The 14,837-nt window shown below is 35.1% G+C and overlaps 1 protein-coding gene across 3 annotated transcripts in view; it reads right to left on the reverse strand.

Moving 5' to 3' along the window:
• CNTLN (centlein) overlaps window positions 1-14,837 on the reverse strand; it is a 218,812-nt gene that overhangs the window by 158,495 nt on the left and 45,480 nt on the right. For 2 of the 3 annotated variants that reach the window (XM_032214335.1, XM_032214333.1), the window contains exon 3: window positions 8,522-8,606. The exons of the other annotated variant lie outside the window; for it this stretch is intronic. In XM_032214335.1, the coding sequence (XP_032070226.1) occupies window positions 8,522-8,606 (85 nt within the window). The remainder of the gene's footprint in view (window positions 1-8,521; window positions 8,607-14,837) is intronic. 3 annotated transcript variants of the gene reach the window in all.

The following is a 14,837-nucleotide window of genomic DNA, read 5'->3' on the forward strand; positions in this document are numbered from 1 at the left end:
TATAACTTCTGCAAATTTGGATCCAATGTGGCACTAAAGACTTTTTGCTCTGTTTTTAGTCCTTACTGAAAGACAGCTGGACCATAAACTCCTGCATTGAAATGAAAATGAAAATTATTTCAAGGATTATCCAGCAATCCAAGGAAACCAAAAATGTCACATCTTATTATTCTAATATTTAATTTAATTGGACCATGTAAAATAGGAAAAAGCCAATAAAATATTATTGTATTTCAATTAGTTACTCAATAGTTGATTACCCAGCAGCTATTTGTACGAATTAATCTGCCACTACCAAGCACTACACTTATTGTCATTATAGATGTCTTGTTACAGGAACTAGTCAATACATATAGCAGGGCAGGTATTTCCAATCATAACCACCATCATGTGTCCTATGAATGACAGCAAGACACCCCAAAAAAGCAGTTATCAATTCTTTTATGAGCTCATTGAGAACAGCCATCTTTTTATTTCTATAGGAAAGTATGCCTTTTAAAGTTGCTTGACAGAAATATAACAATTGTAATCATTGGCTGTGCACTGACAAAGTTGTTTATGTTACTCTGCTTTATGAAATGTAGTTTTGAAGGGCAAAGACATTTTTTCAGAAAACACATGGATAGTAATGCAATTCTTATTGCTTTGGTCTTCCACATCCAAACTATCGCAAATATTTTGCTTTTCAAAACAGTAAGGGGATGCACCAGCTCATCCTAATCTATGACATCTTGCCATTTCCTTAAAGGTGGAATTATCTTCAGATATTAACAATTAACCTCTACTCTTGAATTATCTTCTCAATATGTTGCATATCTCATTTGGACTCTGGTATAGCAATAGTACAAAGTGACGAAAGCTAAAATTATCTATATGTATAATCACTAATTATATGGTTAAGAAACTGTCATTATGTATAAGATTTACACTGTTTTCATAGACATGCTTTCTAAGTTTCAAACATATTAAAATCAAGGTAAGAGCTACTTTTAATACTTTTTTGAGTAGATCCTCTGCTGCATCCAAGTGGCTATGTTTAGCATTAACAGTTTTTTTTAAAAAAAGATGAATACTGACAATGAAAAGTGGTCATATAAAAACTTTTAAGATAATGTTTAATTTCTTTATTGCAGTACTTTAAATCAAAGTGTCTATGTGCATACTACTTGGTAATTGTTTATGAATAATCTAAAGCTGCTATCATAAAGCTCTTTGGGCCTTTATGTAAATCAAGTAAGAGAAATAATGTTCCAAATATGTATTCCCATCCTGACAATGATCTTCTAGGAATAACTGACTGTGAACAAGAAAATAAAGGGGGGGGGAACCCCTCAAAATCCCAATAGTGAGGCATAAATCAGCTTTCCAACAACCAGGTTGATAAATCAACATAGGTTTCACATAACATTTATAGCAATAGCAATAGCAATATAGCAATAGCAGTAGACTTATATACCGCTTCATAGGCCTTTCAGGCCTCTCTAAGCGGTTTACAGAGAGTCAGCATATTGCCCCCAACAATCTGGGTCCTCATTTTACCCACCTCGGAAGGATGGAAGGCTGAGTCAACCCTGAGCCGGTGAGATTTGAACTGCTGAACTGCTGATCTAGCAGTAGCCTGCAGTGCTGCATTTAACCACTGCGCCACCTTGGCTCTTTATATGTTGGACTTAATCCCAAAGCCCATTCCATTCAAATAAAGTTAGGTAGGCAATTCTTGTCAATTCCTACTTTCATTTCTAGCCTGTACAGTAACACTAATACACTGTTCCTAATGCCCCACCAATCCATAGTTGCAGATCCAAGTTGTTACATTAATATTTAAAAGCATATCTGAAAATTCTGACTGCCTGAAATTTTGAAACAACTGTATCAGATTAATATGCTGGTCAGGAAAGTTGCACTGACATGACTCTCTCTAGTTGTGCAAAGATAAAAATGTTGTGCAATATAATAGATAAAATATATTTATAATTAAAAGGCATAAAATGTATCATTATAATTAAAGATACAGAAGGATCTTGTCAGACTTGAACACTGTGTTCCATCTAAAATGAAATTCAATGGAGAAAAAAGTAAGGTTCTACATTTAGGCAAGAAAAACCAAATGCATAGGTATAGAATAGTATCTGGATTAACAGTAGTAACTGTGAGAAGAATCTTGGGAGTCCTAGTGGACAATCACTTAAATATGAACCAGCAGTGTCCTGTAGCTGCTAAAAAAGCCAATTCAGTCCTATGCTGCATTAATATAGGGACGGACTCAAGATCACATGAAGTTTAATAGCATTTTATAATGCCTTGGTAAGACCATACTTGGAATATTGCATCCAGTTTTGGTCACCACAATATAAAAAATATTGAGACTCTAGAAAGAAAGCAGAAAAGAGCAATAAAGAGGATTTAGGATTAGTTAAATTATGAATAACAGTTGCAGTAATTGGGATGTCTAGTTTAATGAAAAAAAGGACTAGGGGTAACATGATAGCCGTGTTCCAATATCTCAGGGGCTACCAGAAAGAAGTGGGTGTCAACCTATTCTCCAAAGCACCTGAAGGAAAGACAAGAAGCAATGGATGGAAACTAATCAAGGAAAGAAACAACTTAGAACTAAGGATAAATGTTTTGACAGTTAGAACAATTAACCTATGGAACGGGTTGTCTTTAGAAGTTGTGTGTGCTCCATCACTGGAGGTTTATTTTTTCATTTTCAAAACATATAATCACATGTATACTATTACATAGCCAACATCATATTGTATTATTAAATGTTTACATCAATTCATCTTATCATCAACTCCCAAAAACAATTATTGGCTCTTCTGCTCTCCATACATCATATTGGTACCTTATCCATCATTTTCTTCTCCCTCTCTCCCTACCTCCTTTCTTCCCTGTCATCCTTCTAGTCTCTACTTCCCCTTCCTCTTTCCTTCTCCTCTCTCCTTTCTCCACTCCTCATTTCTCTCCTCCTCTTCCCCCCCTTGCCCTCTCTCCTATCCCTCTTTTCTTCCCTTACCTCTCTCCTCTTCTTCCCACTCTTCATCTCATTTACTTGGTGTATTTCAGCTTCTGAGCAAGCTCCATTTTATATTGATGGTATTTATAATTCCTTTTCAATATACATATTTAATTTTAACATGTATTCTCCTTTAAAAAAATAGAACAAAAAAGTATACATGTATAGTCATGTGCTTTTAAATCCCCCCCCCCCGCCTAATTTTGGCTGAGGTGTAGACCTGGTTATAATTCCCAGCTATTCTCATCATTACCTTTATATAATTATACATCCTTACATGGTCCCAATTTGTGATTCTGTCTTTAAATCTCAATAGTTCCAATTGTAAGTATATTTCATGTTCCCTCTCCATTTTTCCATATCTTAGGTTAGATTATCCTTAATTGTCTATAAATGGCAATCCTCGCTGTTTAATGTTCATTACAATTCCCTTAATCTATTATATAGAATAACAAACATCTCACTTTATTCATCATCTTAAAAATTTTATATACTATGTCCATGTTTCATATATTTTGACCCATTCTTAATTGTCCTTCTATTGTCATATTCAGTCAATTCGCAACTCAGTTTAATTATCATGTATAAAAGTGGATCACAAACTTCTGTTTTACAACTTCCCCATATCAGTTTCATATTTAACTGTTCTGACCCCCCCCTTGACGGCTCGTTAAAAACACAGGCAGACAAACTTAAAAGGACTTCTGTCTTTATCAGTTTTCAGTTCAAACTGGCTTCGAGCCCAGAAAATAACATAAACACAAAACTCTGATAAGAATTCAAAACAAAAGCTCTTACAAACAATATGCACTTCTTCCGAAGTCTTCATGGATCAGTTTACAAGAGACACCAAAGCACTTGTCCAAGTGTAACAGGCATAAATCACGATTAGTAATCAAACAATATTTTACCAAACACGGAACACACGAAGGAACGTTGACTCCAGTGACTGGGGCGTGGCAGCATCCGTCCTTTTATCTCCAAACTTGCCTCAAACCCGCCCCCAGCTGCATAATGAATCTTGATCCCGAAAGAACTCTCAGCAAAACTGCTGAGTCATAATATTTAACCATATTCCATATATTTTAACCTTTATTTAGTTATCTTTCCATTATCATATTCAACCAGTTAGCAACTCCTTTTTATTGTCATATTTAGGAATAAGGCCCTTATCTTAGCTTTATATTTTCCCATGTAACAGTTTCTAGTTGTCTGATTTTTTTCCTAGTAAGTCTTTTGTCCCACTTTTATTTCCTGTCTTCTCCCTTTTATTTGTTTCGACATATCCACTCTCTTCAATTTTCCTTATGCCACTAACATTCTCCAAAACCTTTTTTGTCTGCTTTTTATTCCCTTTTGTTGGGACATCTCCCCTTTTTACAATTTTCCCTATACCACTGCCTAGCTCTAGACCAATGGAATCTTTTGTTTGCTTTTTATTTTATAAAAAGGATCCCCGGAGTAGATTTGTCAGACAGGATTCATGTAAGCCTCTTCAGAGCTCACATCCCCCATGCCTGTCCAGCTGGAGAACTTCCTGTCGAATCCCACTGGAGGTTTTTAGGAAGAGATTGGACAGTCACTTGTCCAGAATGGTACAAGGTCTCCCGCTTGTGCAGGGGGTTGGACTATAAAACTTCCAAGGTACATTCCAACACTGTTATTCTATTAAAGTAAAAGGCCATTGGTGTCCACAAGATGGGGTAACAGGCGAGCAAATAATGACACATGTTTGACAATGCCATCATACAAATATCATGAATCACTTGTCTTTGGTATCAAGATGAAAATATATAATGGCATTGGCATGATGAACATCACTGTGCATGAGCTATAGTTTTGGCATCATTTCAGTTTGCTGTGGATGTCAACTAAAAAGGCAATTTGGTGATAAATTAAGGGCTAGAGTTTAATCAGGTACTTTGAGATACCCTGTTCCAGATTTCTCTCTCCACACCTAAATTACTGTTTCTGAAATAAGCTGTCAGCTGATTAATCACTGCTCTATTTTGTACTGCTTTCTGTTGTCTTCTCAATTGTCTTATACAACATAGTTGTAAGATGAGATGGAGGAGGAATAGAGAATATTAGACCTAGAGAATATTAGACCTATTTTCTTGACCAAACTAAAGCAAGGTAAAAAAAAAGTGGTGGTGAAAGCAGTAATAGTAGTAGTAGTAGTAATAGTAGTAATACATATGTTGAATAATGAAGCTATTAATACATATGTTGAATAATGATTGCCATTATTCTGGTATCAACTATGAGCACCCACATATATAGCTTTTCTCCAGGAGGATCTACTAACTTGATCTTTCAACACTGCAATTTAGTCGATCTACTACTAGCTGTCTTCTTTTTCTTTCCACCTTTCCTAGCATTACAGACTTCTTAAGATAGCTATGCCTTTATACATGTTGAAAAAAATGATAATTTGAATGTGTCATTTTCTCTACTACTAAAAACTCTGAATTGATTTGTTCTTTGATCCATTTGTCTATATTTTTGGCTTGATATTCTCAAGAGTCTTCTCCAAAACCAAAGTTCAAAAGAGTCAATGCTCTAGATTAAAATCCTCAAAATCCAATTTCTGCTTCTATACAATGTTAAAGGGAAAACCATTGCTGCACAATTCTGATCTTTGTTGGCATAAATACATCACAGCATCTGAATATTTTTTCCAAGGTCTTCATCTCTATTTTGTAAAAATATATCCTACTGCTATGTATTTCTTGACTGTTACTATTGCTATCTGAATCTAAAAAGCAGAAGCTGTTTTCCACTTCAGTACGTTTGTCAATTCTACGGCTGGAGGTTGAAGCTATTGTAAAAACTTTGCTTTTCTTTGTATTTGATTAACATCATTTACACACCCATTATCCCCCAATATATGTTATAGGTGGATTAAAGTGTGAGGAAATGAGAAAAGCTTAATCCAACCTCTAGTCTTCTGAGTTAAAAAGATAGAAAAATTTATCACAATAATTATTAATAAATGAAAAGAAGATTGAGAGCCCACAGTGGGAAAGAATGAAGGCCTCAAATCATCCCTTCTTGAAACTTGATTCTTCACTCTTTCATGTCCCATGATTTGGGAGAAAAAATTGTCTGTAATTGTTGTCATTTTCCAGCATACCATTTACCTGGTATCCACCTCATAACCCTGATATATAAGAGACATAGGGCTCTCACACCTACCTTTATTATCTGGCAATTTATACAATGCCAGTTCCTGGTCATATATGATAGAGGTTCAGTTCTTCATCACATTTTTGAGAGACAAACACAATAAAAATATATTGGAAAAATAAAAAAATTCCCTCCTTTTAAATTAAATATTTAAAATGTGTACATCCCATATTATAGAATATGAACTACATAATTGTCTAGATACTATAATGCAAACCTGGTATATTAAAAAAAGAAAAATATGAAATGCTCTGGTTATAACACAAGATGCCAACAATCTGCTTTAAAAAAAAATTGTATAAATAACCGGATGAAGATTTACCTTAGTACAGATCACAACAGGATTATAAAGTAAATAAAATTAATATATACGTACATGTCCAACCTAAAAAGAGGGTAGTGGTTTGAAGGCTGAATTTACATTCAATTTACCATATTTTTCGGAGTATAAGACGCACCTGAGTATAAGATGCAGCAAGGTTTTGAAGAGGAATTTTTTTTTTAAAAAAAAATTTTTTGCACTCTGCAAACCTCCCCAAAACGGCCCATTCCCCCCCCCCCGCAAAAAGGCAAGAATAGCCTTTAGGAACTTGCAGACTGCTCCTGGGGGCTGGGGTTAAAATTGAGGGGGAAAATGGGCCATTTTTTGCTCAATTCTGCCCTCCCCAGCCCCCAGGAGCTCTCTAAAAGCTTCCTAGAGGCTCTGCACCGCCATTTTGGTGAAGGGGCAGGGTTTTGGGAGGCAAAAAATGCTGTATTCAGTGTATAAGACGTACCCACCTTTTCAGCCTCTTTTTTTAGGGAAAAAGGTGCGACTTATACTCTGAAAAATACAGTACCCCCCCTAGACAGAGAAATAAAGAACATTTAGACTTTGAGGCTTGACTTAGAGCCACACCAAAAAAACCCTAATTATTTAGAATATTTTACCTGGTGAATTTTTTTTTTGAAACAAACCATTCTCCTACTGAAATTATATAGACTTTTAGAACATTTTCAAAATTCAAAATAATTTTAATCATAATTTTCTCACCTTTGGTTAACAGTTGATGGATGCAGTGTATCCAACTTATTTACAATGAATATTAGATACAGGTAGTCCTCGACTTACAACCATTCGTTTAGTGACCATTTGAAGTTACAACAGCACTGAAAAAAATGACTTATGACCATTTTTCATGTTGCAGCATTCCCATGTACATGTGATCAAAATTCGATGCTTAGCAACCGGTTCATATTTCTGATGGTCATGTGATTCACTTTTGCAACCTTCTGACAAACAAAGTCACTGGGCAAGCCAGATTTACTTAACAACGATGTTGCTAACTTAAGAACTACAGTGAGGCAAACTCACTTAACAACTGTATTATTTAGTAACAGAAATTTCAAGCTCAATTGTGGCTGTAAGTTGAGAACTACCTAGAGATCTTATAATACAACAAGGAATATGGTTTGTAGATGTTGCCCTGTGAGGAGGCTGGCAAATAAATTTCATAAATAAAATCTGAACATTAATGTACCAAAAACCCCTAGTTTTGTTTGATAAAAGAAATAGTGAATGAATACAAATTATACATAATAATGAAACTAAAGCTGATAGATTAGTGTGCCTTGGCAGAATGTGTTTCCAAAAAATGAAAATTGAATGATATTAAGCTATGCAAATGCTGGGAGAAAAGTGATGGATAATATTGATGTATGATTTTTTTTGCTGAAAAAGGCAAAAATGATTCCATATAAGAATGTGTTTCCGTCCATCTGTATATGTATGCAACCTACAAATAAAGTTGTATATAAATGCAGTAAAAGGAAGATATGTTTGCCAGGCAAAAAAGATAAGATGAACAGTATAAATTAGAGTTAGCTGTATTTCATTTTCTTTCTCATACAGGTAAAGTTTTCTTCTGCTTGTGCCTGCTGCAAAAAAGTTGGAGATTGAAGAATTTGTTCAGATGAAAATAGTAATGGAATAGGAGGTAAAAAGAAAAAAAGCCTGGTAGCTCCAAGATGAACATAAAGGTTTACCATCTTATAGATTAGGCCAATTAAGTATCTGATTGCAGAAAATAACTTGTTTCTTGCAAATCAGATCTTATTGAAATAATAAAATATAACATTGTAATATCATGAAACTAAATCCCTCCATTTTGATTCAGGCAAATTAGGAGCAGTAGCTAATAATATTTAGAAAACTGGATCAAACCTGAGACCTCAGGTAGCTATATACATATTAGAAAACAGAATGCATGTAACACAGTTTCAAGGAAATTAGAGCAACAATATTGTCATCTTTAGTTTAAATAAAATACTAACCTGCTCCAGTGTCTGAATTTTTTTGTCTTTAACTTGCAAAATCTCTAAAACCTTCCTGTCCTTGAGTTCAGCCTTCTGCTTTTCTCTAAAAACAAAAATATGTTGACACTTATTAGTCATAATTTGCTGCTAATCATTTGAATTTTTCATGTCCCAATAATGAATGTCATTTCAGAGCATGGAAAATTAAATTATTTGTGCCTGACAGCCTTGCAGAATTAATCATGGAACATATGGCAAGTGACAGCAAATTTTATCCGCAAACAATGAAGACAACTTTATTCTAAATGATGTAGTGTTTATGAAAGCAAAACTAGATATGCTTACTTACAAGATATGTGGCATATCTTCCAGATAAAGTATTTCTAAAGATCCCTTCCCTTCCTGCTTTTACATTACTGATATCAAAAGAATCCTATTTTCATGTTGGCAATATAGTAAGAGTAGCATATTAACGAACATCATTATTTTCCCTTTGGTATACTGAAAAGATATACTATATTAAAAAGATCAACAACTGTTTAGAAACTGGGTAGGGAAATTTTCTTCCCAAATGATTCTTACTCTGTATATCCTCAATCAAGTTCCAGATGTGGCAAAAATAAAAACCAGTGTGCCATAACGTATACTAAAATAAATAAATAAATAAATAAATAAATACAGGAGTAGAAAGGAAAAACAGTGCTAATTACAAAGCAACATTTATCAGGTTTGCTACATTTATTGTTCCATTCCTGCATAAATCAGAAAATTCAGCATTAATAACATTATACAATTGTATACTGCTGGATTTTTGCTTTAATGATTATCTTGTTTGCATACAATATCTGGGATATAATGTTTTCTAAATACATTTATTCGTACTCCACCAACGTCTGCTTGTCTAATTGCATATAAAATCATCACTTCTTATCTAGGAAAAAAAGCTGTGATAACCAGGAAACCCTGTGAAAATGGGTATTGGTAACAAATACAAGTAATTGCATCTGAGAACTGGAAAACAGTCTCTTATAATGTGATTACACAAATCTTCTCCAATCAACCAAAAACTACAAAAATCATAACTGAAAGTGTAAAAACCCAAAACAATTTGTTTGTTGAAACATCAACATACCAAGTTATACAACACAGGAAACCAACTTGTGATTTCCTAGATGTTACTGAAAAACAATGCCAAGCATGTGTATTTATTGGCCACATAACTGGAATTCGACTTTTGAATGATTAGAGATTGCTACAAAATTTGGACTTCAATATGTATAAATATTACGTGTGTGTGCGCGCGCGCATGTGTCTCTGTGTGTAAAAATTTCCCTTCTCACCTTTATAGGTGGTATGCGCCTTCTTCAATCTCAGGTCCTGTACCAGACACCTGGAAGTTTGAGGGTTCTGCTCAGTATCTTAGCAGTTCATAGCACTGCACTCTTCTGGGTAGATAGCTATGATGTTCCTAGGATATGTTTGAGTCACTGTTGCAACCTCGGAATCACAGTTCCACCACTGGGACCACTTTGGCCTTTTTTTCCCTCAGGCTCTCTAGTTGCTCCTTCAGGCCCTGGTACTTCTTCTCATATTCCTTATGTTGTTGTCATCACTTGGAATCAGTAACTCTTATCAGCACCACTATCTTCTGTTCCTTGTCTACTAAGACAATGTCTGGTTCATTCACCAGTATCTGCCTGTCTATCTGAATTTTGAAGTACCATACGATCTCCTATCTAGACTTGGGAAGATTTAGCCATACACTGTGCAGATGTTCCTATACAAAATGCCAGCCTATTTGGTTATGCCGCTTAGTGTATGCTATTCCTGCCTGCATATTATACCCTGCCACTATATGTAGGACTGACTCTGAGGGCTCTAGGGTTATATGGGAATGGTACATTGCATGCAGGGTCTTGTGTTGCCACGACACTTCCTCTGCTCAATCTTCCTCTCATGTATATTGTTGCCTTAAGACATTCTCTCTGCAGCTCATCTACGGATGTCATGTTACTAAAGTACTCCTGAATAAGCTGAGTTTCATCCAGGACTTGATGCTCACCGGATCCTGCCCATTGTCTTTTTGGCTTGTGTGCAAACTAGGATAGAAAATTCTGTACATTGTGAAGAGTTTCTGAATCTTCACATTGGCAGCCTACAAGTCCTCCTTTGGCAGCTGACTGTGCTATCTGGGTATTTGATGACTTTAGCCAGCTCACTGTACTGTCAAGGTATCTGGTGACTTGCCTCGTCATCAGGGTTCTCATTTGATTATCCCCATGGTTCCCCATGTGATTATCAAACTACTTATAGCCAGTCTATATGTATGTTATGGGCCTTTTGATAGTTCCATTCATGAGTCCTAGATACCTTCCCACTCTTGAGTATCATTTGGACACATGTCTCCATGCCCTCATTGTAAATCCATGTCAGGTGGATCAGCAAATCAATGTCTTGCTCACTTTTAGCATACAGCTTGATGTCATCCATGTACAGAAGGTGGCTGATGGTAGTTCTACTCTTGAACTACCTATCTATATCCAGTCCTACCTGGCTAAGGGGTTCAGGATAGCAGCATGCACCATATTGGTGTATGCCACATTTGATGGCCACTTGTGTGAACTGTCCTGAGTTGACTCCTAGTGTTGTCTTCCACAATCCCACTGAGTTCCTGAGGAACTTCCCAGGGAGATATGCTATGTTTGTCTAATTAAATTCCAAAGCACTTTCACAATATATTTTTTTCAAAATAACTATTCCCTTTATCCGTTTTAAACTTTTTTTCCATCAACTCACTGTTTTTCCAAAAATTATTAAGTCTTTAAAATATTTATTTTCTTTATAGTCCTTTATAATCCAGAAAAAAATACTAATTCACAAATTAAATTTTTATTCTACTGCTCAGAAAGACAGCTCTTTCATTATAAATTAATTACTTATGAAGTGGTGAAGGAATGAGACTCATGCAAATGCTACATCCATAAAGCCTGCATTTTGGTTACGAGTTTGATTTGAATCATTTGACTTCATGGTGAAGTGAACTAGAAGTTATTCTTGTAACTACTCTCTGGAATCAAAAGACACAGAGCCTAGAGCCTGGAGTATTACTAAGCCTCCCTCCCACCCCCACCCCCAAAAGACTGATCCAGGGACTCAATCTCTGCAGGTTTCTTTTTATTTTCAAGCTCCATTTTGCACGTATACCCATGATACAGGGAGATGAAACAAAAAAGAGATCAGTGTGGGGAAAGTTTTCTCTATCTCTCTTTCTATATCAAATATCAAGATAAGTCTTCTCTAAAAAATGGATATTGTGGCTAAAAATTACAGATAAATCTATTACAGCAAAATTTAATGCTTTGAAATCCATATAATAAGCACCTCACCATTTGTGGAAGTGAATTCCTTAATAGACAAGTCAATTTTAGTACTACCAAGAGGCTCTATTCAAGTGAGAGAAAAGAGGTATTTGCTGGCATGCCTCTAGCCCATATTTTTCCATCTTTGTAATACTGAAATGTCTAGTGTGAGTTAATCCAATTAAAGATTAAAGTTGAGTGAAAGAATGCATACTGTGTTAATATCCAAAGTACAGTAATCGTAACATGAAATGATATAATAAACAGGGTTAGATTTTCTATTAGAGTTATATATAGCATGTTTAAAACTTCCCTTACATGTTACATAATTAGAATTTTAAGAATATAATTTTTTACTTAGATTCTGTTTAATGAAGGAAGATTTATTTTGTTTTGGATGAACTCAACATAATTTTTCTTTTATATTGCAGGTAACAGACGTAAAATCCTAAATGCACACATAAAATGGAATCAGTTAACACTATAACACATAATAGCCATCTAAATCTTACCACCAAATTTGCATATAGTGAATGTGAACAAAGGCCTTTAGCATAAATTAAAATCTAGTACAGAATTTTATCAGCATCTCCTCCTGGTGGCATAGGATAAGTTCCAACACTCATTACAGGGAAGCTCCCAAAAGGGATGCAAAATAATATTGTTCTGTGCTTCAAGCTTCTAAAATACAATTGAACCCACAGCTTCATTTTAAGTTTGATAAAAAGAAAAAAAGGGGGGAAAGCAGATTTAAGGCTTAGTTTTAAAAGTAAATTGCATTGTTGGAAAATTGCACTTGATTCAATTAATATACGCTACGCATGCCTATCACACATTAAAAAGTATTTACCCAAATCAGAAAAAATATATGCATGCACTGTCAAAGAGTTGATGATGATCAATGACTGAGACAAACTCCAGTTTAGCTAATTAGAACCACTGATGAGCAATAATGATGTGCGTTAAGAATATTTGCAGACTTCTTTAGGATGAAAAATGGAGTGAAGAGAGGCTGTCAATTTATACAAGCTTAAGCTCCAATCACTTTTCCCATAAGTACCGCCTATTTTAAATGTTTAACAGAGCTGTATTTAATCCATGGATTTTTCAGTCATTTTTCAACAGCTACTGTTACCTAAAAACACACAAACAAACAAACAAATCCAAGAAATTATTCTAAATAATTAAGTAACCATTTTCTTTTGCATATGGCCCACACTATATATTATACAACATGACAGAATCATATTTTCTGGGATTTGGCCCATTTTTAATGAGTTGTCAAAAATGAAATATTAGAGACGATGAAGAAACATTTAACAATGAATGAAATGAGAAAACAGAACGTGACGATTCTAATACACCACAAATATTTTCAAAGGTATTTTGCATTCCTAACATATTAGCATTCCTGTAATAAATATGCAAAACAATAGTGTTGAAAATAAATTATGAATATAAGCATAAATTGGGGTCTGTGATAAAAATCTATTACATTACTTTTTACACAAAGCAACATGAATCAAGACAAAACTTGCATTATATCAGCTTCAAATAGCCACAGTTTAATTGGTCAAAAGTAGTGATAGCAATCCAATGAGGCCCCTGTGTGGATATATCTTTTACTTTTCATAAATTCTAATGAAATAAGTGCATGATATAATTTTCCTGAAACAAAAAAATCTGATCCTGAACAATCCCTAAATATAAATTGGCTAAGCCTAGAGAAGCCAAGAAGCTACCTCATGCCAAGCCAGATCAGTGGTCCATCTTTCTTATTTCTGCTGCCAACAGTAAGATTTTCAGACAAAATTTCACAGCTCTGTCTGGAGATAACAAATGCTGAGCCTGGTCCTTCTGCATTCAAAGCTAATATTTTACACTGATTATCGTAACAGGAAACATCACTAATATAATTTCATCTGTATGAGAATATAAAAGAATCAGATCTAGCATTTCATTACAGGTCAATGAAGGGGGAGGAGTTTGTCAAGAAGAAATCAAAAGCAGAGGTGTTTGCAGATTCTGACATATTCCAGGGGTCCTGGAATATCACCATGCATGTACAAGAGGTGAGGGATTGTATAGAAGCATCACTAGTTTTTCAAATGAAAAAACTCCTTTCTTTTTTGTGTATGGTTTTGACAGATTTGTTAACCAAGTAACTGATGTTTATAAAGCAATGCATTTGAGACAAATGTTAATTATTTATATTTCTATCCCAAAGAAACAGGAAAATTAGTAGGAACAGGAGAGAAATAAGCTCTTAAAAACTTTTGATATTTTGAATATACTCTTTTAGAAGAAGCAAGGGTAAAATATAGACGCCTATAAACTACTATAGTGTAAAAAATACTCTGTTGTCTGGAAGACCGGTTATCGAGGTATATTCTCTTGCAACCCCCCCGCTTTTCCCCCTACACATACAAACAGATCTGTGTGCTCACAACAGCATTTTTCACTTCAATGACATAATTACAGATTTTAAATTTATTAATGTAAGAGAAGTGCACACTTCATGAATGCCAAAGATTGACAGTTGGCTTACCTGAATGGTCGTTCTCTAGGCGCTGAGGAAGTGTCCAAGCATGGGTTAACTTCAGCTTGCTGCCCAAGGACTGAGTTCAAAGTTTGTGTAGCCATGCCTCCTGCTCCCTTTAGAGACTCAGTTTAAAAAAACGAAAGTATGAGGTCCAGAAAGATGCTGTACGGAGAAATATCTATGTAGTTGTAGTTGTAGTTAAGTTTATTTATAGGCCGCCCTTTTCCCTGAGGGGACTCAGGGCGGCTTACAACTTATATAGGAAGGGGAAACATACAAAGACATATAGGACAATACATAATTAAAAGAGTAAAGCAACATTCATTCAACATTCGGGCGGGGATGGAATATAATCTTTAACCCCAGGCCTGACGGGATAGCCAGGTCTTGAGGGCTGTGCGGAAGGTCTGGAGGGTGGTGAGGGTACGAATCT

Source organism: Thamnophis elegans, chromosome 3, assembly GCF_009769535.1.
Source record: "Thamnophis elegans isolate rThaEle1 chromosome 3, rThaEle1.pri, whole genome shotgun sequence".
Taxonomy (NCBI): Eukaryota; Metazoa; Chordata; class Lepidosauria; order Squamata; family Colubridae; genus Thamnophis; species Thamnophis elegans.